Source organism: Rhinopithecus roxellana, chromosome 8 (assembly GCF_007565055.1).
Source record: "Rhinopithecus roxellana isolate Shanxi Qingling chromosome 8, ASM756505v1, whole genome shotgun sequence".
NCBI classification, from domain to species: Eukaryota; Metazoa; Chordata; class Mammalia; order Primates; family Cercopithecidae; genus Rhinopithecus; species Rhinopithecus roxellana.
In genome coordinates, this window is record NC_044556.1 from 23,394,675 (window position 1) to 23,412,373 (window position 17,699).

At 38.5% G+C, this 17,699-nt stretch overlaps 1 protein-coding gene across 9 annotated transcripts in view; it reads left to right on the plus strand.

The window, feature by feature from the left end:
- TLCD4 (TLC domain containing 4) overlaps positions 1–17,699 on the plus strand; it is an 82,940-nt gene that overhangs the window by 42,852 nt on the left and 22,389 nt on the right. For all 9 annotated transcript variants that reach the window (XR_750337.2, XM_030936214.1, XM_030936215.1 and 6 more), the window contains one exon: positions 15,947–16,020. Coding sequence is in view for 8 of the 9 variants with exons in the window: in XM_030936214.1 (XP_030792074.1) it covers positions 15,947–16,020 (74 nt within the window). In the remaining variant the exon portion in view is untranslated. The remainder of the gene's footprint in view (positions 1–15,946; positions 16,021–17,699) is intronic.

Sequence of the window (17,699 nt, forward strand, 5' to 3'; positions counted from 1 at the left end):
GAAGGACCTAGAGATGTCAGCCTAGAAAAACGAAGAACTAGAAGGACATGATGGCCTTGAAATGTCCCTGGAAATGGGAAAGGACTACTTAGTGGAAAGGGGAGTAGACTTATTCTGGATTGATTCTGATGTTGGGACTAGGACCAATGGGGTGGTAAAGAGAGGTAGGGGAGACTTCTCTTTTATGGAAGAAAGACATCCTCAGTGATTGGAAGTTTATCACAATGGAAAGACCTTTTAAAGTGGCTATTCTACCGTAAGATAGCTTCAATCAGATAGATACAAAAGTAGGTACAATCAGCAGAAGCTTTAGGTAGGAGCTTGCACTAAATAATCTTTAAGGTTCTATTCTAATTCTGAGATTTTGTGATGCAACTGTTTTGTTGAAATGATTTGATTTAGTTCTAACGCAAGAGAACTAGACAGTGGGGGAATGAACAATAAGTTAAGTTATGTCACCAAGTTCTTAAGTAACCCTAGGAGGAAGGGGTGAAAGCATCTGGCCTGCCAGTCCATTCACTTCCTTGGGGGACAGGAGAGGAGAAAAAGAAGGCATGTGGCCCAGTCTAATCTCCTTGTCAACAGGACTTAGGATAAATAGAGTACTGATGTTTCTTAGGAAGAAGAAACATTAACTCTGAAATGCCCTTAGCAGGGTGTCCCTGGGTAAGGATTACCTATAGTAAAGAACCCAGGATCTAGAAGGCACAGCTCCTTGGAGAAGGTCATGTAGGCACACAGCAAGGAAAGAAAGACCTGGGTTGCCAGTGGCCCTTGATGTCCCAGACCTCTCTCTGCTTCATTTGAATTGTTTGATGGTCTCTATCTTTGTAACATTTAGTAGAGCTTAATGCTAGGTAGGAACACTGTTTCACATGAGTCTGATTTGGCAGTCCAATCCTGTGTGTTAGCTCAAACCTTCATCTCTGTCTTATAAGCAAATCATCAAAAACCTTGAATGATTACAATTAAGCAAATAGTTATTAAACATAGTAATAGATTTTGTTTCCAAACCTCAATTCTAGGTTGATTGTACCCTGAAACGGTTTCCATTAGTAGGTAATAGACTGACCCAGAGTCTCAAGCCCATTTCAATTGTGCTTGAGACTCTGGGTCAGTCTGTTGCCTATTAAAAAATGCCCCATCATTGCCACTATAGTAACACAGTCACATTTTTACACAGGATTCCAATTTGGGGTGCCCAGAACTTATTTCCTACCAACATATAGTTGTAGTGTAGTGCAGTGCAGTGTAGTGTAGTATAGTAGGGCAAGGGTGCCCATTTCTGTCCAGGCCTTTGGTGGTAGAACAGTCAGTATTTAGTGCCATATTAGCAGTAGTAGGTGCATAATTTAGTTCTCTTTCCCCCCTACCTTTTAAACCTCTGGTCTTAGCCACTCTTAGCTGGTAGAAAAATTTCCCATAGTAAGAAAATCCAGACTTCCATAATCACTTGCTAAAAGGAGAATTTTCTTTTAAGCTGCGGAAGGGATCAGACAAATCCTGTTTTGTTTCCCCTCACAGTCATGCAGAGGCCATGGCAAATGTGGATTTTACTCTATGCAAATCTCCTTAAAGGTAGATGACAGAGTGGAGACACCACACGAACCATAAATCAGTTGTGAGTTTTGCCCTAATTTACCAACAAGAAAGTATCAGAATTTGTAATTATTTAAAAATATTATAGAAAGATTTAATCCTATCCCTTTAATAGCATCTATCTCATTTGTATTTTAGTAGGTTTTCTTGACTAGGAGAGAAAAGGATAAAGTAATGAGGAATTACGCATAACCTGAATCTTATCTAATGGTCACCTATGCTGATGGACTTATGTGTCACCTATGATGCTATCTGTCATGGGTGTATTGGATTAAAATGGGCCCAGAGTCATTGATATATTGATGGTGTACAGGATCGGAAAATATAGATGCAAGATTACTGAAGCATAGTTCTACACCTCAGTGTGACTCACGGAGGTTTTTTTTTTTTTAGGATTTTTTTTATTTTTCTTTTTTTCCTACTGGCAGGATCAACCAGGTATTACAGAGGTTTTCAGCTAAGGAGGGTGGGGGAGAGGGGATAATGATAGGATAGAACCAGTGGTTTCAATTAGGGATGTAAGATTTAAATATAAGATACTATTTAAGAATGAAAATGTCATCCAGGGATCAATCAGTAATACTGTAGTAATTTAAGGAATGGAAAGATCATCGTGTTAATTTCTCTTAATATTTTTTCTGAATATAGATGTTTATTAAAAAAAATTGAGTTTATAGAAATATAGGGTTTAGTAAGTAGAATGTTTTCTAGGTCTGATTCTCCAGAGATAACTACTGGTAGTACTTGATGTATATTCTTGCAGTTTATATAAGTTTTGCATAAATGTTCATATATATATTTATGCCTTTTTGAATTTTCTAAGAGAGCTTTTGAGATAGATGGGATTTAAACTCAGCGTTCAAAAATATGCATATTTAGGTTGGGAAAAAAGTAGGGAAGGCTTCCTAGGTCAGAAAACATTTTGAGGAAAGTCTCTGAGGAGATGTCAGATCTTCATGGGTGATCTTGAGGACTTAGGCTGCCAGGGTATGGGATTTGCGTAGACATGGGTGATGGTTGTACATTTGGATGAGTAAGATAGGGCCAGCTGATAGATGGAGTGAAAATTCTAACTCACTAGCCTTGCATTTTTGCTTGTCATGGAATAGTTGCAGGATCTTTAGCCAGAAAATAACTTGATATAATTGGCATGTTAGAAAGATAAAGCTGATAGTGATATGCAGAAAAAAATCTGATTGGGGGAGAGGGTATCTTTTAGGAGGTGATTGAAATAATATAGGTGACAGATTACAAAGAAGCTAATTTTGATGGTTATAGCGGTGATTGTGTTAATGAGGAAGAAACAAATCTGAGTCACTCTGCAGTGAATAGAGCACAGTATCTAATTTGGATTTCAGAGAAGGAAGGGAAAGAAGAGACCAAAATGATCCGGAGCACTAGAGGAAGATGACACCATGGAAGGAAATGGGAGAAGCAGTTTGGAGAGATACTTCTAGATGTTAAGAGGTTTTTGGAGATGCATGGCTATCCCAGGAGAAAGTGGCCGATATGCCATTAGAAATGAAGGTTTGTGTAAAGGGCAGTGCAGTCAGGGTCAGGGACCAGAAGAAGGATGATCAGGCAAAGGAAAACTCAGAAGGTAGAAAGAGAACCATAAAAGAATGCATTTGGAAATCAGTGGTTTCCAAAAGCAATATTGGAGGCAATATTCCCTAAAAACAATATTGTAAATAAAAAACCGAGATAAATAATGTTTTTAGCAGAGTCTATTTAAAAAAGTTATTTTAGGTAATTCGTTTTTATTTGAGGATTAGGAAACATTGACCAGCAAAAAGAAAAAATGATGCCCCAGTCTCACAACCTATATAACTATTATATTATTTACTTACTTAACAGTTACATTGAGGAATGTACTTTTTTCCTATATGCATACGTGTATATGCATATATCAAAAACAGCATTTCTCATATAAATATATAACATGTATATTATAAAAATGTGATCAAAGTGAAAATTTAAATTTTCATTTTACATATTGAAGTGGCAATCTTGGGTCAGAAAGCAAGGAGCCTATCACAGACTAATGGGACTGTGTCAAAAGGACACAAGATCCAATATGAAGGCTCTTCTTTTGGCTTAAAATGTGACATTTTGATTATCAATTAGAATAATGACTGTGGTTGATTGAAATCCATTGACTCATGAGTTCTTAATTATATTTTTAAAAAATGAAAGGAGAAAGCAAGCCAATTGGGCAGTCTTGCTTGATGTCTAATGTGGGTGCTGTTAAATGGCAGCCAAGGCTGGAATTATCTAAAGGCTCATTGGTAGGAGTTCAGTGGAAGAGTATCTATATGTGGGCCTTCCATGTAGCTTGGGCTTCTCACAGCCTCCTAACTGTGTTCTGAAGAACATTTCAAGAGTGATTGTTCCAAGAGACCCCGGAGGAAGCTGCAAGGCTTCTTAGGACGTGGCTTCAGAAGACTCACTACATAGGTAATTCCAGTATATTCTATTTATCAAGTGAGTTGCTAACGGCAGTTCAGATTTAAGGGGTGGGAAATAAGACCACCTCTTGATAGGAGGAACATGTTGCACATACAGGGAGGGAAGGAATTTATGTGGCCATGTTCAGAGACTGTCCACATCTTGATTTGTCAATGTTGGGTAATAATGTTAGATAGTATTTTCTTGCTATGGTGGACAAGAATTTAATGTTCATACCTCTATTGGTCTTCCCTTCTTCCTCCCAATGTAGTTAGGGAATGATAGTTGTCTCTCAGTTCCTTTTAAAACTTTAAGTATTCTTATTTCTGGTCCTACAGCAGCCCTTGATACTTAATTTTTATTTAATTTTATTTATTTATTTATTTATTTATTTATTTATTTATTTATTTATTTATTTATTTGAGACAGAGTCTCATTCTGTTGCCTAGGCTGGAGTGCAGTGGCACTGTTAGGGCTCACTGCAGCCTTGACCTCCCAGGGCCAAGTGATCCTCCTGCCTCAGCCTCCTGAGTAGTTGGGAACCACAGACATTCACCACTATACCTGGCTAATTTTTAAAAATTTTCTGTAGAGATGGGGTCAGCCTATGTTGCCCAGGCTGTTCTCAAACCACTGGGCTCAAGTGATCCTCCTGCTTCCCAAAGTGCTAGGATTACAGGCATGAATCACCACCCCTGGCCTCTTGATACTTTTAAAAAAAAATTAATTAATTAATTAATATTTTAAATTATACTTTAAGTTCTAGGGTATTTGTGCACAATGTGCAGATTTGTTACATATGTGTACATGTGCCATGTTGGTGTGCCGCACCCATTAACTCGTCATTTACATTAGGTATATCTCCTAATGCTGTCCCTCCCCCTTCCCCGACCCCACAACAGGCCCCGGTGTGTGATGTTCCCCTTCCTGTGTCCAAGTGTTCTCACTGTTCACTTCGCACCTATGAGTGAGAACGTGTGGTGTTTGGTTTTCTGTCCTTGCGATAGTTTGCTGAGAATGATGGTTTCCAGCTTCGTCCATGTCCCTACAAAAGACATTAACTCATCCTTTTCTATGGCTGCATAGTATTCCATGGTGTATATGTGCCACATTTTCTTAATCCAGTCTGTCATTGATGAACATTTGGGTTGGTTCCAAGTCTTTGCTATTGTGAATAGTGCCGCAATAAACATATGTGTGCATGTGTCTTATATAGCAGTATGATTTATAATCCTTTGGGTATATACCCGGTAATGGATTGCTGGGTCAGATGGTATTTCTAGTTCTACATCCTTGAGAAATCGCCACACTGTCTTCCACAATGGTTGAACTAGTTTACAGTCCTGCCAACAGTGTAAAAGTGTTCCTATTTCTCAACATGTCCTCCAGCATCTGTTGTTTCCTGACTTTTTTATGATCGCCATTCTAACTGGTGTGAGATGGTATCTCATTGTGGTTTTGATGTGCATTTCTCTGATGGTCAGTGATGATGAGCATTTTTTCATGTGTCTGTTGGCTGATTAATGTCTTCTTTTGAGAAGTGTCTGTTCATATCCTTTGCCCACTTTTTGATGGGGCTGTTTGATTTTTTTCTTGTAAATTTATTTGAGTTCTTTGTAGATTCTGGATATTAGCCCTTTGTCAGATGGGTAGATTGTAAAAATTTTCTCCCATTCTGTAGGTTGCCTGTTCACTCCGATGGTAGTTTCTTTTACTGTGCAGAAGCTCTTTAGTTTAATTGGGTGTTTTAGTCATGAAGTCCTTGCCCATGCCTGTGTTCTGAATGGTATTGCCTAGGTTTTCTTCTAGGGTTTCTTATTGTTTTAGGTCTAACATTTAAGTCTTTAATCCATCTTAAATTAATTTTTGTATAAGGTGTAAGGAAGGGATCCAGTTTCAGCTTTCTACATGTGGCTAGCCAGTTTTCCCAGCACCATTTATTAAATAGGGAATCCTTTCCCCATTGCTTGTTTTTGTCATGTTTGTCAAAGATCAGATGGTTGTAGATGTATGGTATTATTTCTGAGGGCTCTTTCTGTTCCTTTGGTCTATATATCTGTTTTTGTACCAGTACCATGCTGTTTTGGTTACTGTAGCCTTATAGTATAGTTTGAAGTCAGGTAGCATAATGCCTCCAGCTTTGTTCTTTTTGCTTAGGATTGTCTTGGCAATGCAGGCTCTTTTTTGGTTCCATATGAACTTTAAAGTAGTTTTTTCCAATTCTGTGAAGAAAGTCATTGATAGCTTGATGGGGATGGCATTGAATCTATAAATTACCTTGGGCAGTATGGCCATTTTCATGATATTGATACTTCCTATCCATGAGCATGGAATGTTCTTCCATTTGTTTGTGTCCTCTTTTATTTCGTTGAGCAGTGGTTTGTAGTTCTCCTTGAAGAGGTCCTTCACGTCCCTTGTAAGTTAGATTTCTAGGTATTTTATTCTCTTTGAAGCAATTGTGAATGGGAGTTCACTCATGATTTGGCTCTCTGTTTGTTATTGGTGTATAAGAAGGCTTGTGATTTTTGCACATTGATTTTGTATTCTGAGACTTTGCTGAAGTTGCTTATCAGCTTAAGGAGATTTTGGGCTGAGACGGTGGGGTTTTCTAGATATACAATCATGTCATCTGCAAACAGAGACAATTTAACTTCCTCTTTTCCTAATCGAATACCCTTTATTTCTTTCTCCTGCCCGATTGTCCTGGCCAGAACTTCCAACACTGTGTTGAATAGGAGTGGTGAGAGAGGGCATCACTGTCTTGTGCCAGTTTTCAAAAGGAATGCTTCCAGTTTTTACCCATTCAGTATGACATTGGCTGTGGGTTTGTCATAAATAGCTCTTATTATTTTGAGATACATTCCATCAATACCTAGTTTATTGAGAGTTTTTAGCATGAAGTGCTGTTGAATTTTGTGAAAGGCCTTTTCTGCATCTATTGAGATAATCATGTGATTTTTGTCTTTGGTTCTGTTTATATGATAGATTATGTTTATTGATTTGCATATATTGAACCAGCCTTGCATCCAAGGGATGAAGCCAACTTGATCATGGTGTATAAGCTTTTTGATGTGCTGCTGGGTTCGGTTTGCCAGTATTTTTTTTGAGGATTTTTTCATTGATGTTCATCAGGGATATTGGTCTAAAATTCTCTTTTTTTGTTGTGTGTCTGCCAGGCTTTGGTATCAGGATGATGCTGGCCTCATAAAATGAGTTAGGGAGGATTCCCTCTTTTTCTGTTGATTGGAATAGTTTCAGAAGGAATGGTACCAGCTCCTCTTTGTACCTCTGGTAGAATTCGGCTGTGAATCCTTCTGGTCCTGGAATTTTTTTGGTTTGTAGGCTATTAATTATTGCCTCAATTTCAGAGCCTGTTACTGGTCTATTCAGGGATTCAACTTCTTCCTGGTTTAGTCTTGGGAGAGTGTATGTGTCCAGGAATTTATCCATTTCTTCTAGATTTTCTAGTTTATTTGCATAGAGGTGTTTATAGTATTCTCTGATGGTAGTTTGTATTTCTGTGGGATCAGTGGTGATATCCCCTTTATCATTTTTTATTGTGTCGATCTGATTCTTCTCTCTTTTCTTCTTTATTAGTCTTGCTAGCGGTCTATCAATTCTGTTGATCTTTTCAGAAAACCAACTCCTGGATTCATTGATTTTTTTGAAGGCTTTTTTGTGTCTCTATCTCCTTCAGTTCTGCTCTGATCTTAGTTTCTTGCCTTCTGCTAGCTTTTGAATGTGTTTGCTCTTGCTTCTCTAGTTCTTTTAATTGTGATGTTAGGGTGTCAATTTTAGATCTTTCCTGCTTTCTCTTGTGGGCATTTAGTGCTATAAATTTCCCTCTACACACTGCTTTAAATGTGTCCCAGATATTCTGCTGTTGTGTCTTTGTTCTCATTGGTTTCAAAGAACATCTTTATTTCTGCCTTCATTTCGTTACATACCCAATAGTCATTCAGGAGCAGGTTGTTCAGTTTCCATGTAGTTGAGCAGTTTTGAGTGAGTTTCTTAATCCTGAGTTCTAGTTTGATTGCACTGTGGTCTGAAAGACAGTTTGTTATAATTTCTGTTCTTTTACATTTGCTGAGGAGTGCTTTACTTCCAACTGTATGGTCAATTTTGGAATAAGTGCAATGTGGTGCTGAGAAGAATGTATATTCTGTTGATTTGGGGTGGAGAGTTCTGTAGATGTCTATTTGGTCTGCTTGGTGCAGAGCTGAGTTCAAGTCCTAGATATCCTTGTTAACCTTCTGTCTCGTTGATCTGTCTAATGTTGACAGTGGGGTGTTAAAGTCTCCCATTACTATGGTGTGAGAGTCTAAACCTCTTTGTGGGTCTCTAAGGACTTGCTTAATGAATCTGGGTGCTCCTGTGTTGGATGCGTGTATATTTAGGATAGTTAGCTCTTCTTGTTGAATTGATCCCTTTACCATTATGTAATAGCTTTCTTTGTCTCTTTTGATCTTTGTTGGTTTAAAGTCTGTTTTATCAGAGAGTAGGATTGCAACCCCTGCTTTTTTTTTGTTTTCCATTTGCTTGGTAGATCTTCCTCCATCCCTTTATTTTGAGCCTATGTGTGTCTTTGCATGTGAGATGGGTCTCCTGAATACAGCACACTGATGGGTCTTGACTCTTTATCCAATTCGCCAGTCTGTGTCTTTTAATTGGAGCATTTAGCCCATTTACATTTAAGGTTAATATTATTATATGTGAATTTGATCCTGTCATTATGATGTTAGCTGGTTGTTTTGCCCATTAGTTGATGCAGTTTCTTCCTAGCATCGATGGTCTTTACAATTTGGCATGCATTTGCAGTGGTTGTTACTGGTTGTTCCTTTCTATGTTTAGTGCTTCCTTCAGGAGCTCTTGTAAGGCAGGCCTGGTGGTGATGAAATCTGTCAGCATTTGCTTGTCAGTAAAGGATTTTATTTCTCCTTCACTTATGAAGCTTAGTTTGGCTGGATATGAAAATCTGGGATATAAAGATTCCTTTCTTTATAAAGGAAGGATATAAAGATTCCTTTCTTTATAAAGGAAGGATATAAAGATTCCTTTCTTTAAGAATGTTGAATATTGGCCCCCACTCTCTTCTAGTTTGTAGAGTTTGTGCCGAGATATCCGCTGTTAGTCTGATGGGCTTCCCTTTGTGGGTAACCCGACCTGTCTCTCTGGCTGCCTTAACATTTTTTTCCTTCATTTCAACTTTGGTGAATCTGACAATTATGTGTCTTGGACTTGGCTCTTCTTGAGGAAATGTCTTTGTGACATTCTCTGTATTTCCTGAATTTGAATGTTGGCTGCCTTGCTAGGTTGGGGAAGTTCTCCTGGATAATATCCTGAAGAGTGTTTTCCAACTTGGTTCCATTCTCCTCGTCACTTTCGGGTATACCAATCAGATGTAGATTTGGTCTTTTCACATAGTCCCACATTTCTTGGAGGCTTTGTTCGTTTCTTTTTACTCTTTTTTCTCTGAAGTTCTTTTCTCACTTCATTTCATTCATTTGATCTTTAATCACTGATACCGTTTCTTCCACTTGATTGAGTTGCTTACTGAAGCTTGTGCAAGCGTCAGGTAGTTCTTGTGCCATGGTTTTCAGCTCCATCAGGTCATTTAAGGTCTTCTCTATGCTGTTTATTCTAGTTAGCCATTCGTCTAATCTTTTTTCAAGGTTTTTAGCTTCTTTGCGATGGGTTCGAACATCCTCCTTTAGCTCGGAGAAGTTTGTTATTACTGATAGTCTGAAGCCTTCTACTCTCAACTTGTCAAAGTCATTCTCCATCCAGCTTTGTTCTGTTGCTGGCGAGGAGCTGCATTCTTTTGGGGGAGAATAACTGCCCTGATTTTTAGAATTTTCAGCTTTTCTGCTCTAGTTTTTTCCCATCTTTGTGGTTTTATCTATCTTTGGTCTTTGATGATGGTGATGTACAGATGGGGCTTTGGTGTGGATGGCCTTTCTGTTAGTTTTCCTTCTAACAGTCAGGACCCTCAGCTGCGGGTCTGTTGGAGTTTGCTGGAGGTCCACTCCAGACCTGTTTGCCTGGGTATCACCAGCAGAGGCTGCAGAACAGCAAATATTGCAGAATGACGGATGTTGCTGCCTGATCCTTCCTCTGGAAGCTTTGTCTCAGAGGGGCACCCAGCCGTATGAGGTGTCAGTCAGCCCCTACTAGGAGGTGCCTCCCAGTTAGGCTACTCGGGGGTCAGGGACCCACTTGAGGAGGCAGTCTGTTTGTTCTCAGATCTCAAACTCTGTGCTGGGAGAACCACTACTCTCTTCAAAGCTATTAGACAGGGATGTTTAAGTCTGCAGAAGTTTCTGCTGCCTTTTGTTCAGCTATGCCCTGCCCCCAAAGGTAGAGTCTACAGAGGCAGGCAGGCCTCCTTGAGCTGTGGTGGGCTCCACCCAGTTTAAAAGTATTAACCCTTTGTTATAGATTTCTTGGAGTAGGATCAGAGGAGTTCAGTAATAGGCACAAGGTCACACGGCTAGTAAGGGCAGAGCTATAACCCTGGTTTGTCTTTCTTTTAGACTACATCTTATTGCTCCTTAGTTTGCTAGTGTGCCCACTAACCGTCTGCTTCTAGATGTTTTACTTCTGTTACATGGGCCCTACATTCCCCTACTTCTTCTGCGTGCTTACCCACTTTTACCAGCCTTGCTTCACTAAATCTAAATGTATCAATGTTTGGAGATTCAGACATTTTTATTTTCTTATAACAAGTTTGATAACTTCTAATTCTGTTCCACTGATATCTTTATGAGATTAAAATCTGGATGATTTTCTTCTTTTCTTTTGGAATGAAATGTGGGTGTTGTTTTTTTTTTTTCCTTTTTTTAAGAGACAGGGTCTCACTAATGTTGCCCTGGCTGGGCTCAAATGATCCTCCTGCCTCAGCCTCCTGAAGGCTGGGATTATAGGCATGAGCCACCACATCCAGCCAAAGGCTAATATTCTGATAATCCTCCCTCCCACTCAGAAATAGTCCTGAAGGACTCTTGGGATTTTGACTTTAGAGGTGATGTGCTTGTTTAACAGCAGTGAGAAGGCAAGGTTTAACTCAGTAAACATGGACCAGGCACTGTGTGAGGCTTTATGGATATAGTAGTGAATAAGGAACAGGAAATGTAGATATTTGCAAGGAGCTAAGTACTTTAATAGATAAACAGAGACATCTGTGGAGACAGTGGACTGGGGGTTCTCCCAGCTAAGAGTTAAGGGGTTAGGAAAAACTGTTCTAGAGGAATGTAGCAGGTCCACCTTAAGAGCTGTGCAGTCTGGGGTAGGTGTTTATAAACCTTTGCTCAGCACGGTTTCTGAGAAATAGGGAGCTAGCTCCTTGGGGCTTATATAGATGGGTGGCAATTTCTAGACTAGGAAAGCACTTCTCTCACTTTAGTATACCTTGGAATCACCTGGAGGGCCTGCAAAACACAGCTGCTGGTCCCACCCGTCATGGTTTCCCATTCAATATGTCTTGGATGGGGCCCAGGAATATGCATATCTAGCAAGTTCCCAGGTCATGCTGATGCTCTTATCTGGGAACTACACAAGAACCACTGGGCTAGAAATACTGGAACTAACCATTCTCTTTGGGAAGAGGAGAGAGGAATGAGAAGGGCCAAGATGTTATGCCCAATTTTTTTCAAATTCAAGAGACAGTTTCCTCAAAGTAAAATTTGCACTTTGGTCAAAGTTGTTTACATGAACATAACACCAGATTTACCATTTTTACAGTGACTCTTTTAGTACTTAATGAAAATCATGAAGTCAAGTTTTATCTGATATTAATTTGGTACTTTGGTTAATACTTTTAACTCTTTACCAATATGAAAGGAGTTGGAAAAAGTAATCTTTTAAACTCTCAAAAAAGGTCTTATAGTATATTTTGTGATTTTTTTTAATTTTTAAAGTTAATATTAACTAGAGAGAAATTTTTAGAATCTTTTAAAATTTTGTTTTAAGAAACTGTCTCGCCGTGTCACCCAGGCTGGTGTGCAGTAGTGTGATCACAGTTTACAGCCACAACCTCAAACTTCTGGGTTCAGGTGATCTTCCTGCCTTAGCTAAGTAGCTGAGTCAGACTACAGGTGTGCACCATTGCGCCCAGTCTAAAATAGTTTTTAAAGTTTAATTAAGGCTCAGGCTGTTGCTGCTATAGTATTTTGATATTTTACATGACTTTGGGGAGTCTGCTTTAAAATACTTTATAAGTTGTATAAAAATAAATTTTGGTATTTGATCTCATCTTTGGAAAAACTATTTATTTGAAGGATATAGTAAGAAATTTAGCAAGAATTTTGGCTGACCTTAGGAACACATTAACTAGTAACATTTTGCAGCAGTCTGGTCTGTCATGTTCTCTAAACATTGAACGTAGTTATGTAGAATGCCATAGACTTAGAACAACTAAAGAGAATTGTTAGGAAAAATAGATCAGAAGAAAAATCACCTTTGAGGGGAGAAAGTCAGTGTTATGAATGAGAGAAATTATCCTTAAGGAGTAAAAAGTTCACCTATAATTTTTTTAATGTTTCATGTTTATTATATACATGAATTTATCTTAGTGAGGGATTATAATAATACAAATCTTTCTTTCTTTCTTTTTTTTTTTTTTTTGAGACAGAGTCTCACTCTGTCACCCAGACTGGAGTGCAGTGGCACGATCTCGGCTCACTGCAAGCTCCGCCTCCTGGGTTCACGCCATTCTCCTGCCTCAGCCTCCCGAGTAGCTGGGACTACAGGCGACCGCCACCACGCCCGGCTAATTTTTTGTATTTTTAGTAGAGATGGGGTTTCACCGTGTTAGCCAGGATGGTCTTGATCTCCTGACCTCGTAATCTGCCTGCTTTGTCCTCCTCCTGGGATTACAGGCATGAGCCACCAGACCCAGCCATAATACAAACCTTTCTAAGATGTTTGTGTCTGGCTCAAGTAAGAATCTCATTAAAATAACTTTTTCCTTTCATTTTTTTGTCCCCTCGAGTGATATTTTAGTTGTGTACTATTTTCAAAGTTCTCCCTTGCCCTAATTCACTATAGAATTTAACTACAGAGGTAGCAAAAAAACCAGAACATTTAATTTGTCTTGTTTTACTTTACTTGTTATTTTAACTTCTTCTTAAATATTCCAAGCAATTCTTTTGAGAAAACTCACCTCAACTTTGAACAAGGCACCAAATTTTTTCATTAAAAAAGCACACAAAATACTTCAGGAGTTTGAAATGCAAATGGCAATTTGTTCCTTATTATCTTTAAAGTGCTTCTTTATGCTGAATAAATTAGGGGGCTCAGACATTTGTGCTTTTCTCAGCCCTTTGCTTTTTTTTTTAGCTGCAAATGTGATTTTGAATATACATTAAAATGAATTATTTGTTTTTTTAAATTTTTGTATAGAGATGGGGTTTTGCTGTGTTTGCCCAGGCTGGTCTCGAACCTCTAGGCTCAAGTGATCCTCCTGCCTCGGCCTCCCAATGTGCTGGGATTACCTGTGTGAGCCACCATGCCCAGCCTAAATGCATTTATAATAAAACAAAGATGAGAGTGGCCTGTTGAGAGCTGTCCAAGTCGTACCATTTTACCACTGAAAATCCTGCAGCCTGGGAAACCCCTTCCTGTGATACAACAAAATCATGGCAACTATGATTTGCAGTTCACAGTAATGGATCATCCACTGATGCAACTTAAGTGTGTTGTAATTGTGAGCAGTAACAGTCTGTCATTGACTTTGCCCATTGGAGTAACTGTTGTGATTTGTATTGACATAGTGTTAGTTTAACCTACCACACAATGAATACTGTGTATTTTCTGAGAGTTCAGATAATGCAAATGAGAACAGTTATGATATCAACACCAGAGTGTCCCAGACATCACTGAGAAGGAAAGTTATTATTGTATATGGAAATCTGTGGTATTTTATATATATTAGTATATAATGATATGTTATAGACAGAGGGAAAGACATAAAATTTAATTAGGGAGATAATACAGAACATATTGCACAATAGGCAGGAAAGAATTTGGGATCGGGCATTGTTATGGGTTGAATTGTGTCCCCTCCAGAATTCATAGGTTGAAGTCCTAACTCCCAATACCTTAGAATGTAACCTCAGTTGGAAATAGGGTCATCGTAGATGTAGTTAGTTGAGTTTGTATTAAAATATGGTGGGCCCCTAATCCGCTATAACTGGTCTCCTTATGAAAAGGGGAAATTTGGGCACAGACATGCACACAAGGATAATGCCACGTGGAGACTGGAGTTAGGCTGCCACAAGCCAAGGAACTGCAGGAAGCTGGCTGAGAGTCCCAGAACAGATTCTTCCCTAGTGCCTGCAGAGAGCACATGATCCCGTTAACCCCTTGATCTTGGACTTCTAGCCTCCGTGTGAGACAATACATTTCTGTTGCTTAAGCCACCCAGTTTTTGGTACTTTGTTATGACAGCACTAGCAGACTAATACAGGCTTGATGGAGGAGATGTGCAAGCACCTAAGGAGACCGTGTCTCTCAAGTCTGGGATAAGACAGGCAAGCACATCTAAATTAATCTGCACTTCTTCCATCTTGTTTAAATAAAAGCATTTATTATAAAAGAAAACTAGTATAGAATAATAATTTCAAATAAATACCTATTCTTCATATTTGTGTGTTAAAGTAATAAAACCTCTGCATAATTCTTTCTCATACGTTGTTATGCCTCTGGACTGGTATGGCTGTGCCCTGGTTGACTCTCTGAAAAGTTGGTCACCCCCGATGTATTCAGTGCTCCTCTTGCCTGCTGTTTCTGTGTCTTTGGCCATCTCTCCTTCCTTCTTCCTCATCACACATTCTAAGTATTGCTAAGGATAATGAATTTGTGATTATAAAAAGTTTTAGATTAACCTTGTTAAAGATAGTTCATATAATCTAGCTTAGAATTTTGAATCCCTAAAATAATTTTCATGAATAAATACTAAAAATTATCAAATAAAAAGTTCACCTTTTTTTAATGCTTCATATTGTTCTCATTTGGAAGGTAGCATGGTGTAGCCAGTAGAAAAATAGTTTCCAAACTTTTGTGTATATCTAATGTATTGGGGTGGGGAGGACTATTTTCTTTGGCATGTAATCATAATTCGTATTTAATTGGAAGTGCTGGAGTGACTCCATTTACTTAGTAGCAATTTTTAAAGTATATTCTAAAAGTTTTTAGAATGTATACTTTTGGTTCTCTTTCCAATGTTTACTAACTCTGCTAAACTTTTCATATTATTTAATTGGTAGAATGTATTATGTATTATGTTTAAACTTAAAAAGGTCTCAAAGATCCTAAATTTAGCTCTAGGATCTTCTGATTCACAAATATATTTTTCAGAACAAACACGGTGGCCTATGTTGTCATACTGTGCAAATAGACCTCTACTGACAGGCTTATGTGTTGTTATTTAGGATAAGTGCTTTTTTGAGATTTTTAAGGTGCTTCCACTTAGTGGATATAAAGTGAGTTCCTATCGGGTGTTAAATCGTTATAAAACTCCTCACCTTCTGAAATTCACAGTACTTTGTGATCATCCTTTCCTACCGTCATTTGAAAATGCCATTACTAATGGTTATTTACAGAGTTCACTTGTTTAACGTGAGACAACTGCTTGAAGCCTATTTTCATTAAGGGGACACTATATACATAAGTGAACATAAGTGTATAATTTACTGTTTTTTAAAAATACTGTAGAATTCCAAGGATCTTTCTATATTCTCACCCAGAAAATCAGTTTAACAGTAAAAGGTAGAAAACTTCTTGATCTGTTTTGGTATTGATTGTTATATTATACTGAGAAGCTATTTGGATATTTCTACAGTATTTGAGAATTTTGTTAAGAATGTTATCCTTGACGTTGTGTTTTATGTTTATCATTCAGAAAAATGGAGTGCTGGTATACATTGGGAATTATCGCCTGCTTGCAGAGCTTTCCAGCCCTTTTGTGAATCAGCGGTATGTTACTGATATCATTTATTATTTTAAAGTCATGCTGTTTATTCTTAGTTTGGGCAAAACCTTTTCCTGTGATCCTAAAGTTAGTATATAAAAGATATGGATCTGTGATATGAATTGTTATCACCATCATACAAATGAGGAAAGTGAGCCTTGGAAAGGTTAGAGTAACTTACCCAAGCTTCCCTAGCTAGCAAGTGGTGGTGCTAACTTTTAAACCCTGCTCTTTGCAGTACGATGGTGCTTTATGATGAAACAGGGTCTCAAAAATGTATTTGTATGCCCATGTCCATTCCAGCATTATTCACAATAGCCAAGGGGTGCAAGTAATCTCAATGTCCATGGACAGATGAATGCATAAGGAAAATGTGTTACCGATACAACAGGAATATTATGCAGCCTTTAAAAAGAAGAAAATCCTGTCATATGCTACAACATGGTGTGCACTTCAAGGACAGCTCATTCTTTCACCCTTCATGTTGTATAATGCAAGCTGAATGGTATTCACTGAATCTTAGAATTCAGTGGGGCTGTTTATGGAAAAGGACAAATATCACTCTGACTCATTTTGGGTTTAGCTCATATTCCTGACACTAACTTCTGCCTGTCCCCAAATTCTTATATTGACATTATCCTAGTGACTCATTGAAATACATAATCTTTTTTATTTTTTTTTAATTTAAAAGGCTACTTTTGCCTGGGCTCAGGGGCTCACGTCTATAAATCCCAGCACTTTGGGAGGTTGAGGCAGAGGAGGATCGCTTGAGGCCGGGAGTTTGAGACCAGCCTGGGTAACATTGTGAGATCCCATCCCTACAAAAAGAAAAAAAAAAAAGAAAAAATTAGCTGGGCGTGATGGTGCTTGCCTGTAGTTCTAGCTGTTTGGGAGGCTAAGGTGGAAGGATTGCATGAGTCCAAGAGTTTACACAGTGAGTCCAGTGAGCTGAGATCCAGCCTGGGCAAAACAGAGAAACCCTGTCTGTAAAAAAAAAATTTTTTTTAAAGACTACTTTTATTTTAAATACATACAATGTAAATAACTAAACTAACAATTCATAATACTGATAATCATCACTAGTGAATTATTATTTTTGAGATGGAGTCTCGCTTTGTCGCCCAGGCTGGAGTGCAGTGGCGCCATCTCAGCTCACTGCAACCTCCACCTCCCAGGTTCAGGTGAGTCTCCTGCCTCAGCTTCCCAAGTAGCTGAGATTACAGGTGCCCACCACCATGCCTGGCTAATTTTTTTATTTTTAGTAGAAACGAGATTTCACCATGTTGGCCAGGCTGGTTTCAAACTCCTGACCTCAAGTGATCCACCCGCTTCGGCCTCCTGAAGTGCTGGGATTACAGGTGTGAGTCACTGCGCCCGGCCCATCTCAACCATTTTTAAGAATACAGTTCAGTTGTGTTAAGTATATTCACATTATTGTGCAACAGACCTTTAGAACTTTTTCATTTTGCAAAATTGAAACTCTATGCCCATTAAACACTAATTCCCTCTCCTGCAGGCACTAGACAACCACCTTTCTACTTTCTGTTTCTATGATTTTGACTACATAATTCGTATGAATGGAATCATACAGTGTTTATCCTTTTGTGCCTGGCTTATTTTGCTTACTATAATGTCCTTGAAGTGCATCATGTTGTAGCATATAACAGGATTTTCTTCTTTTTAA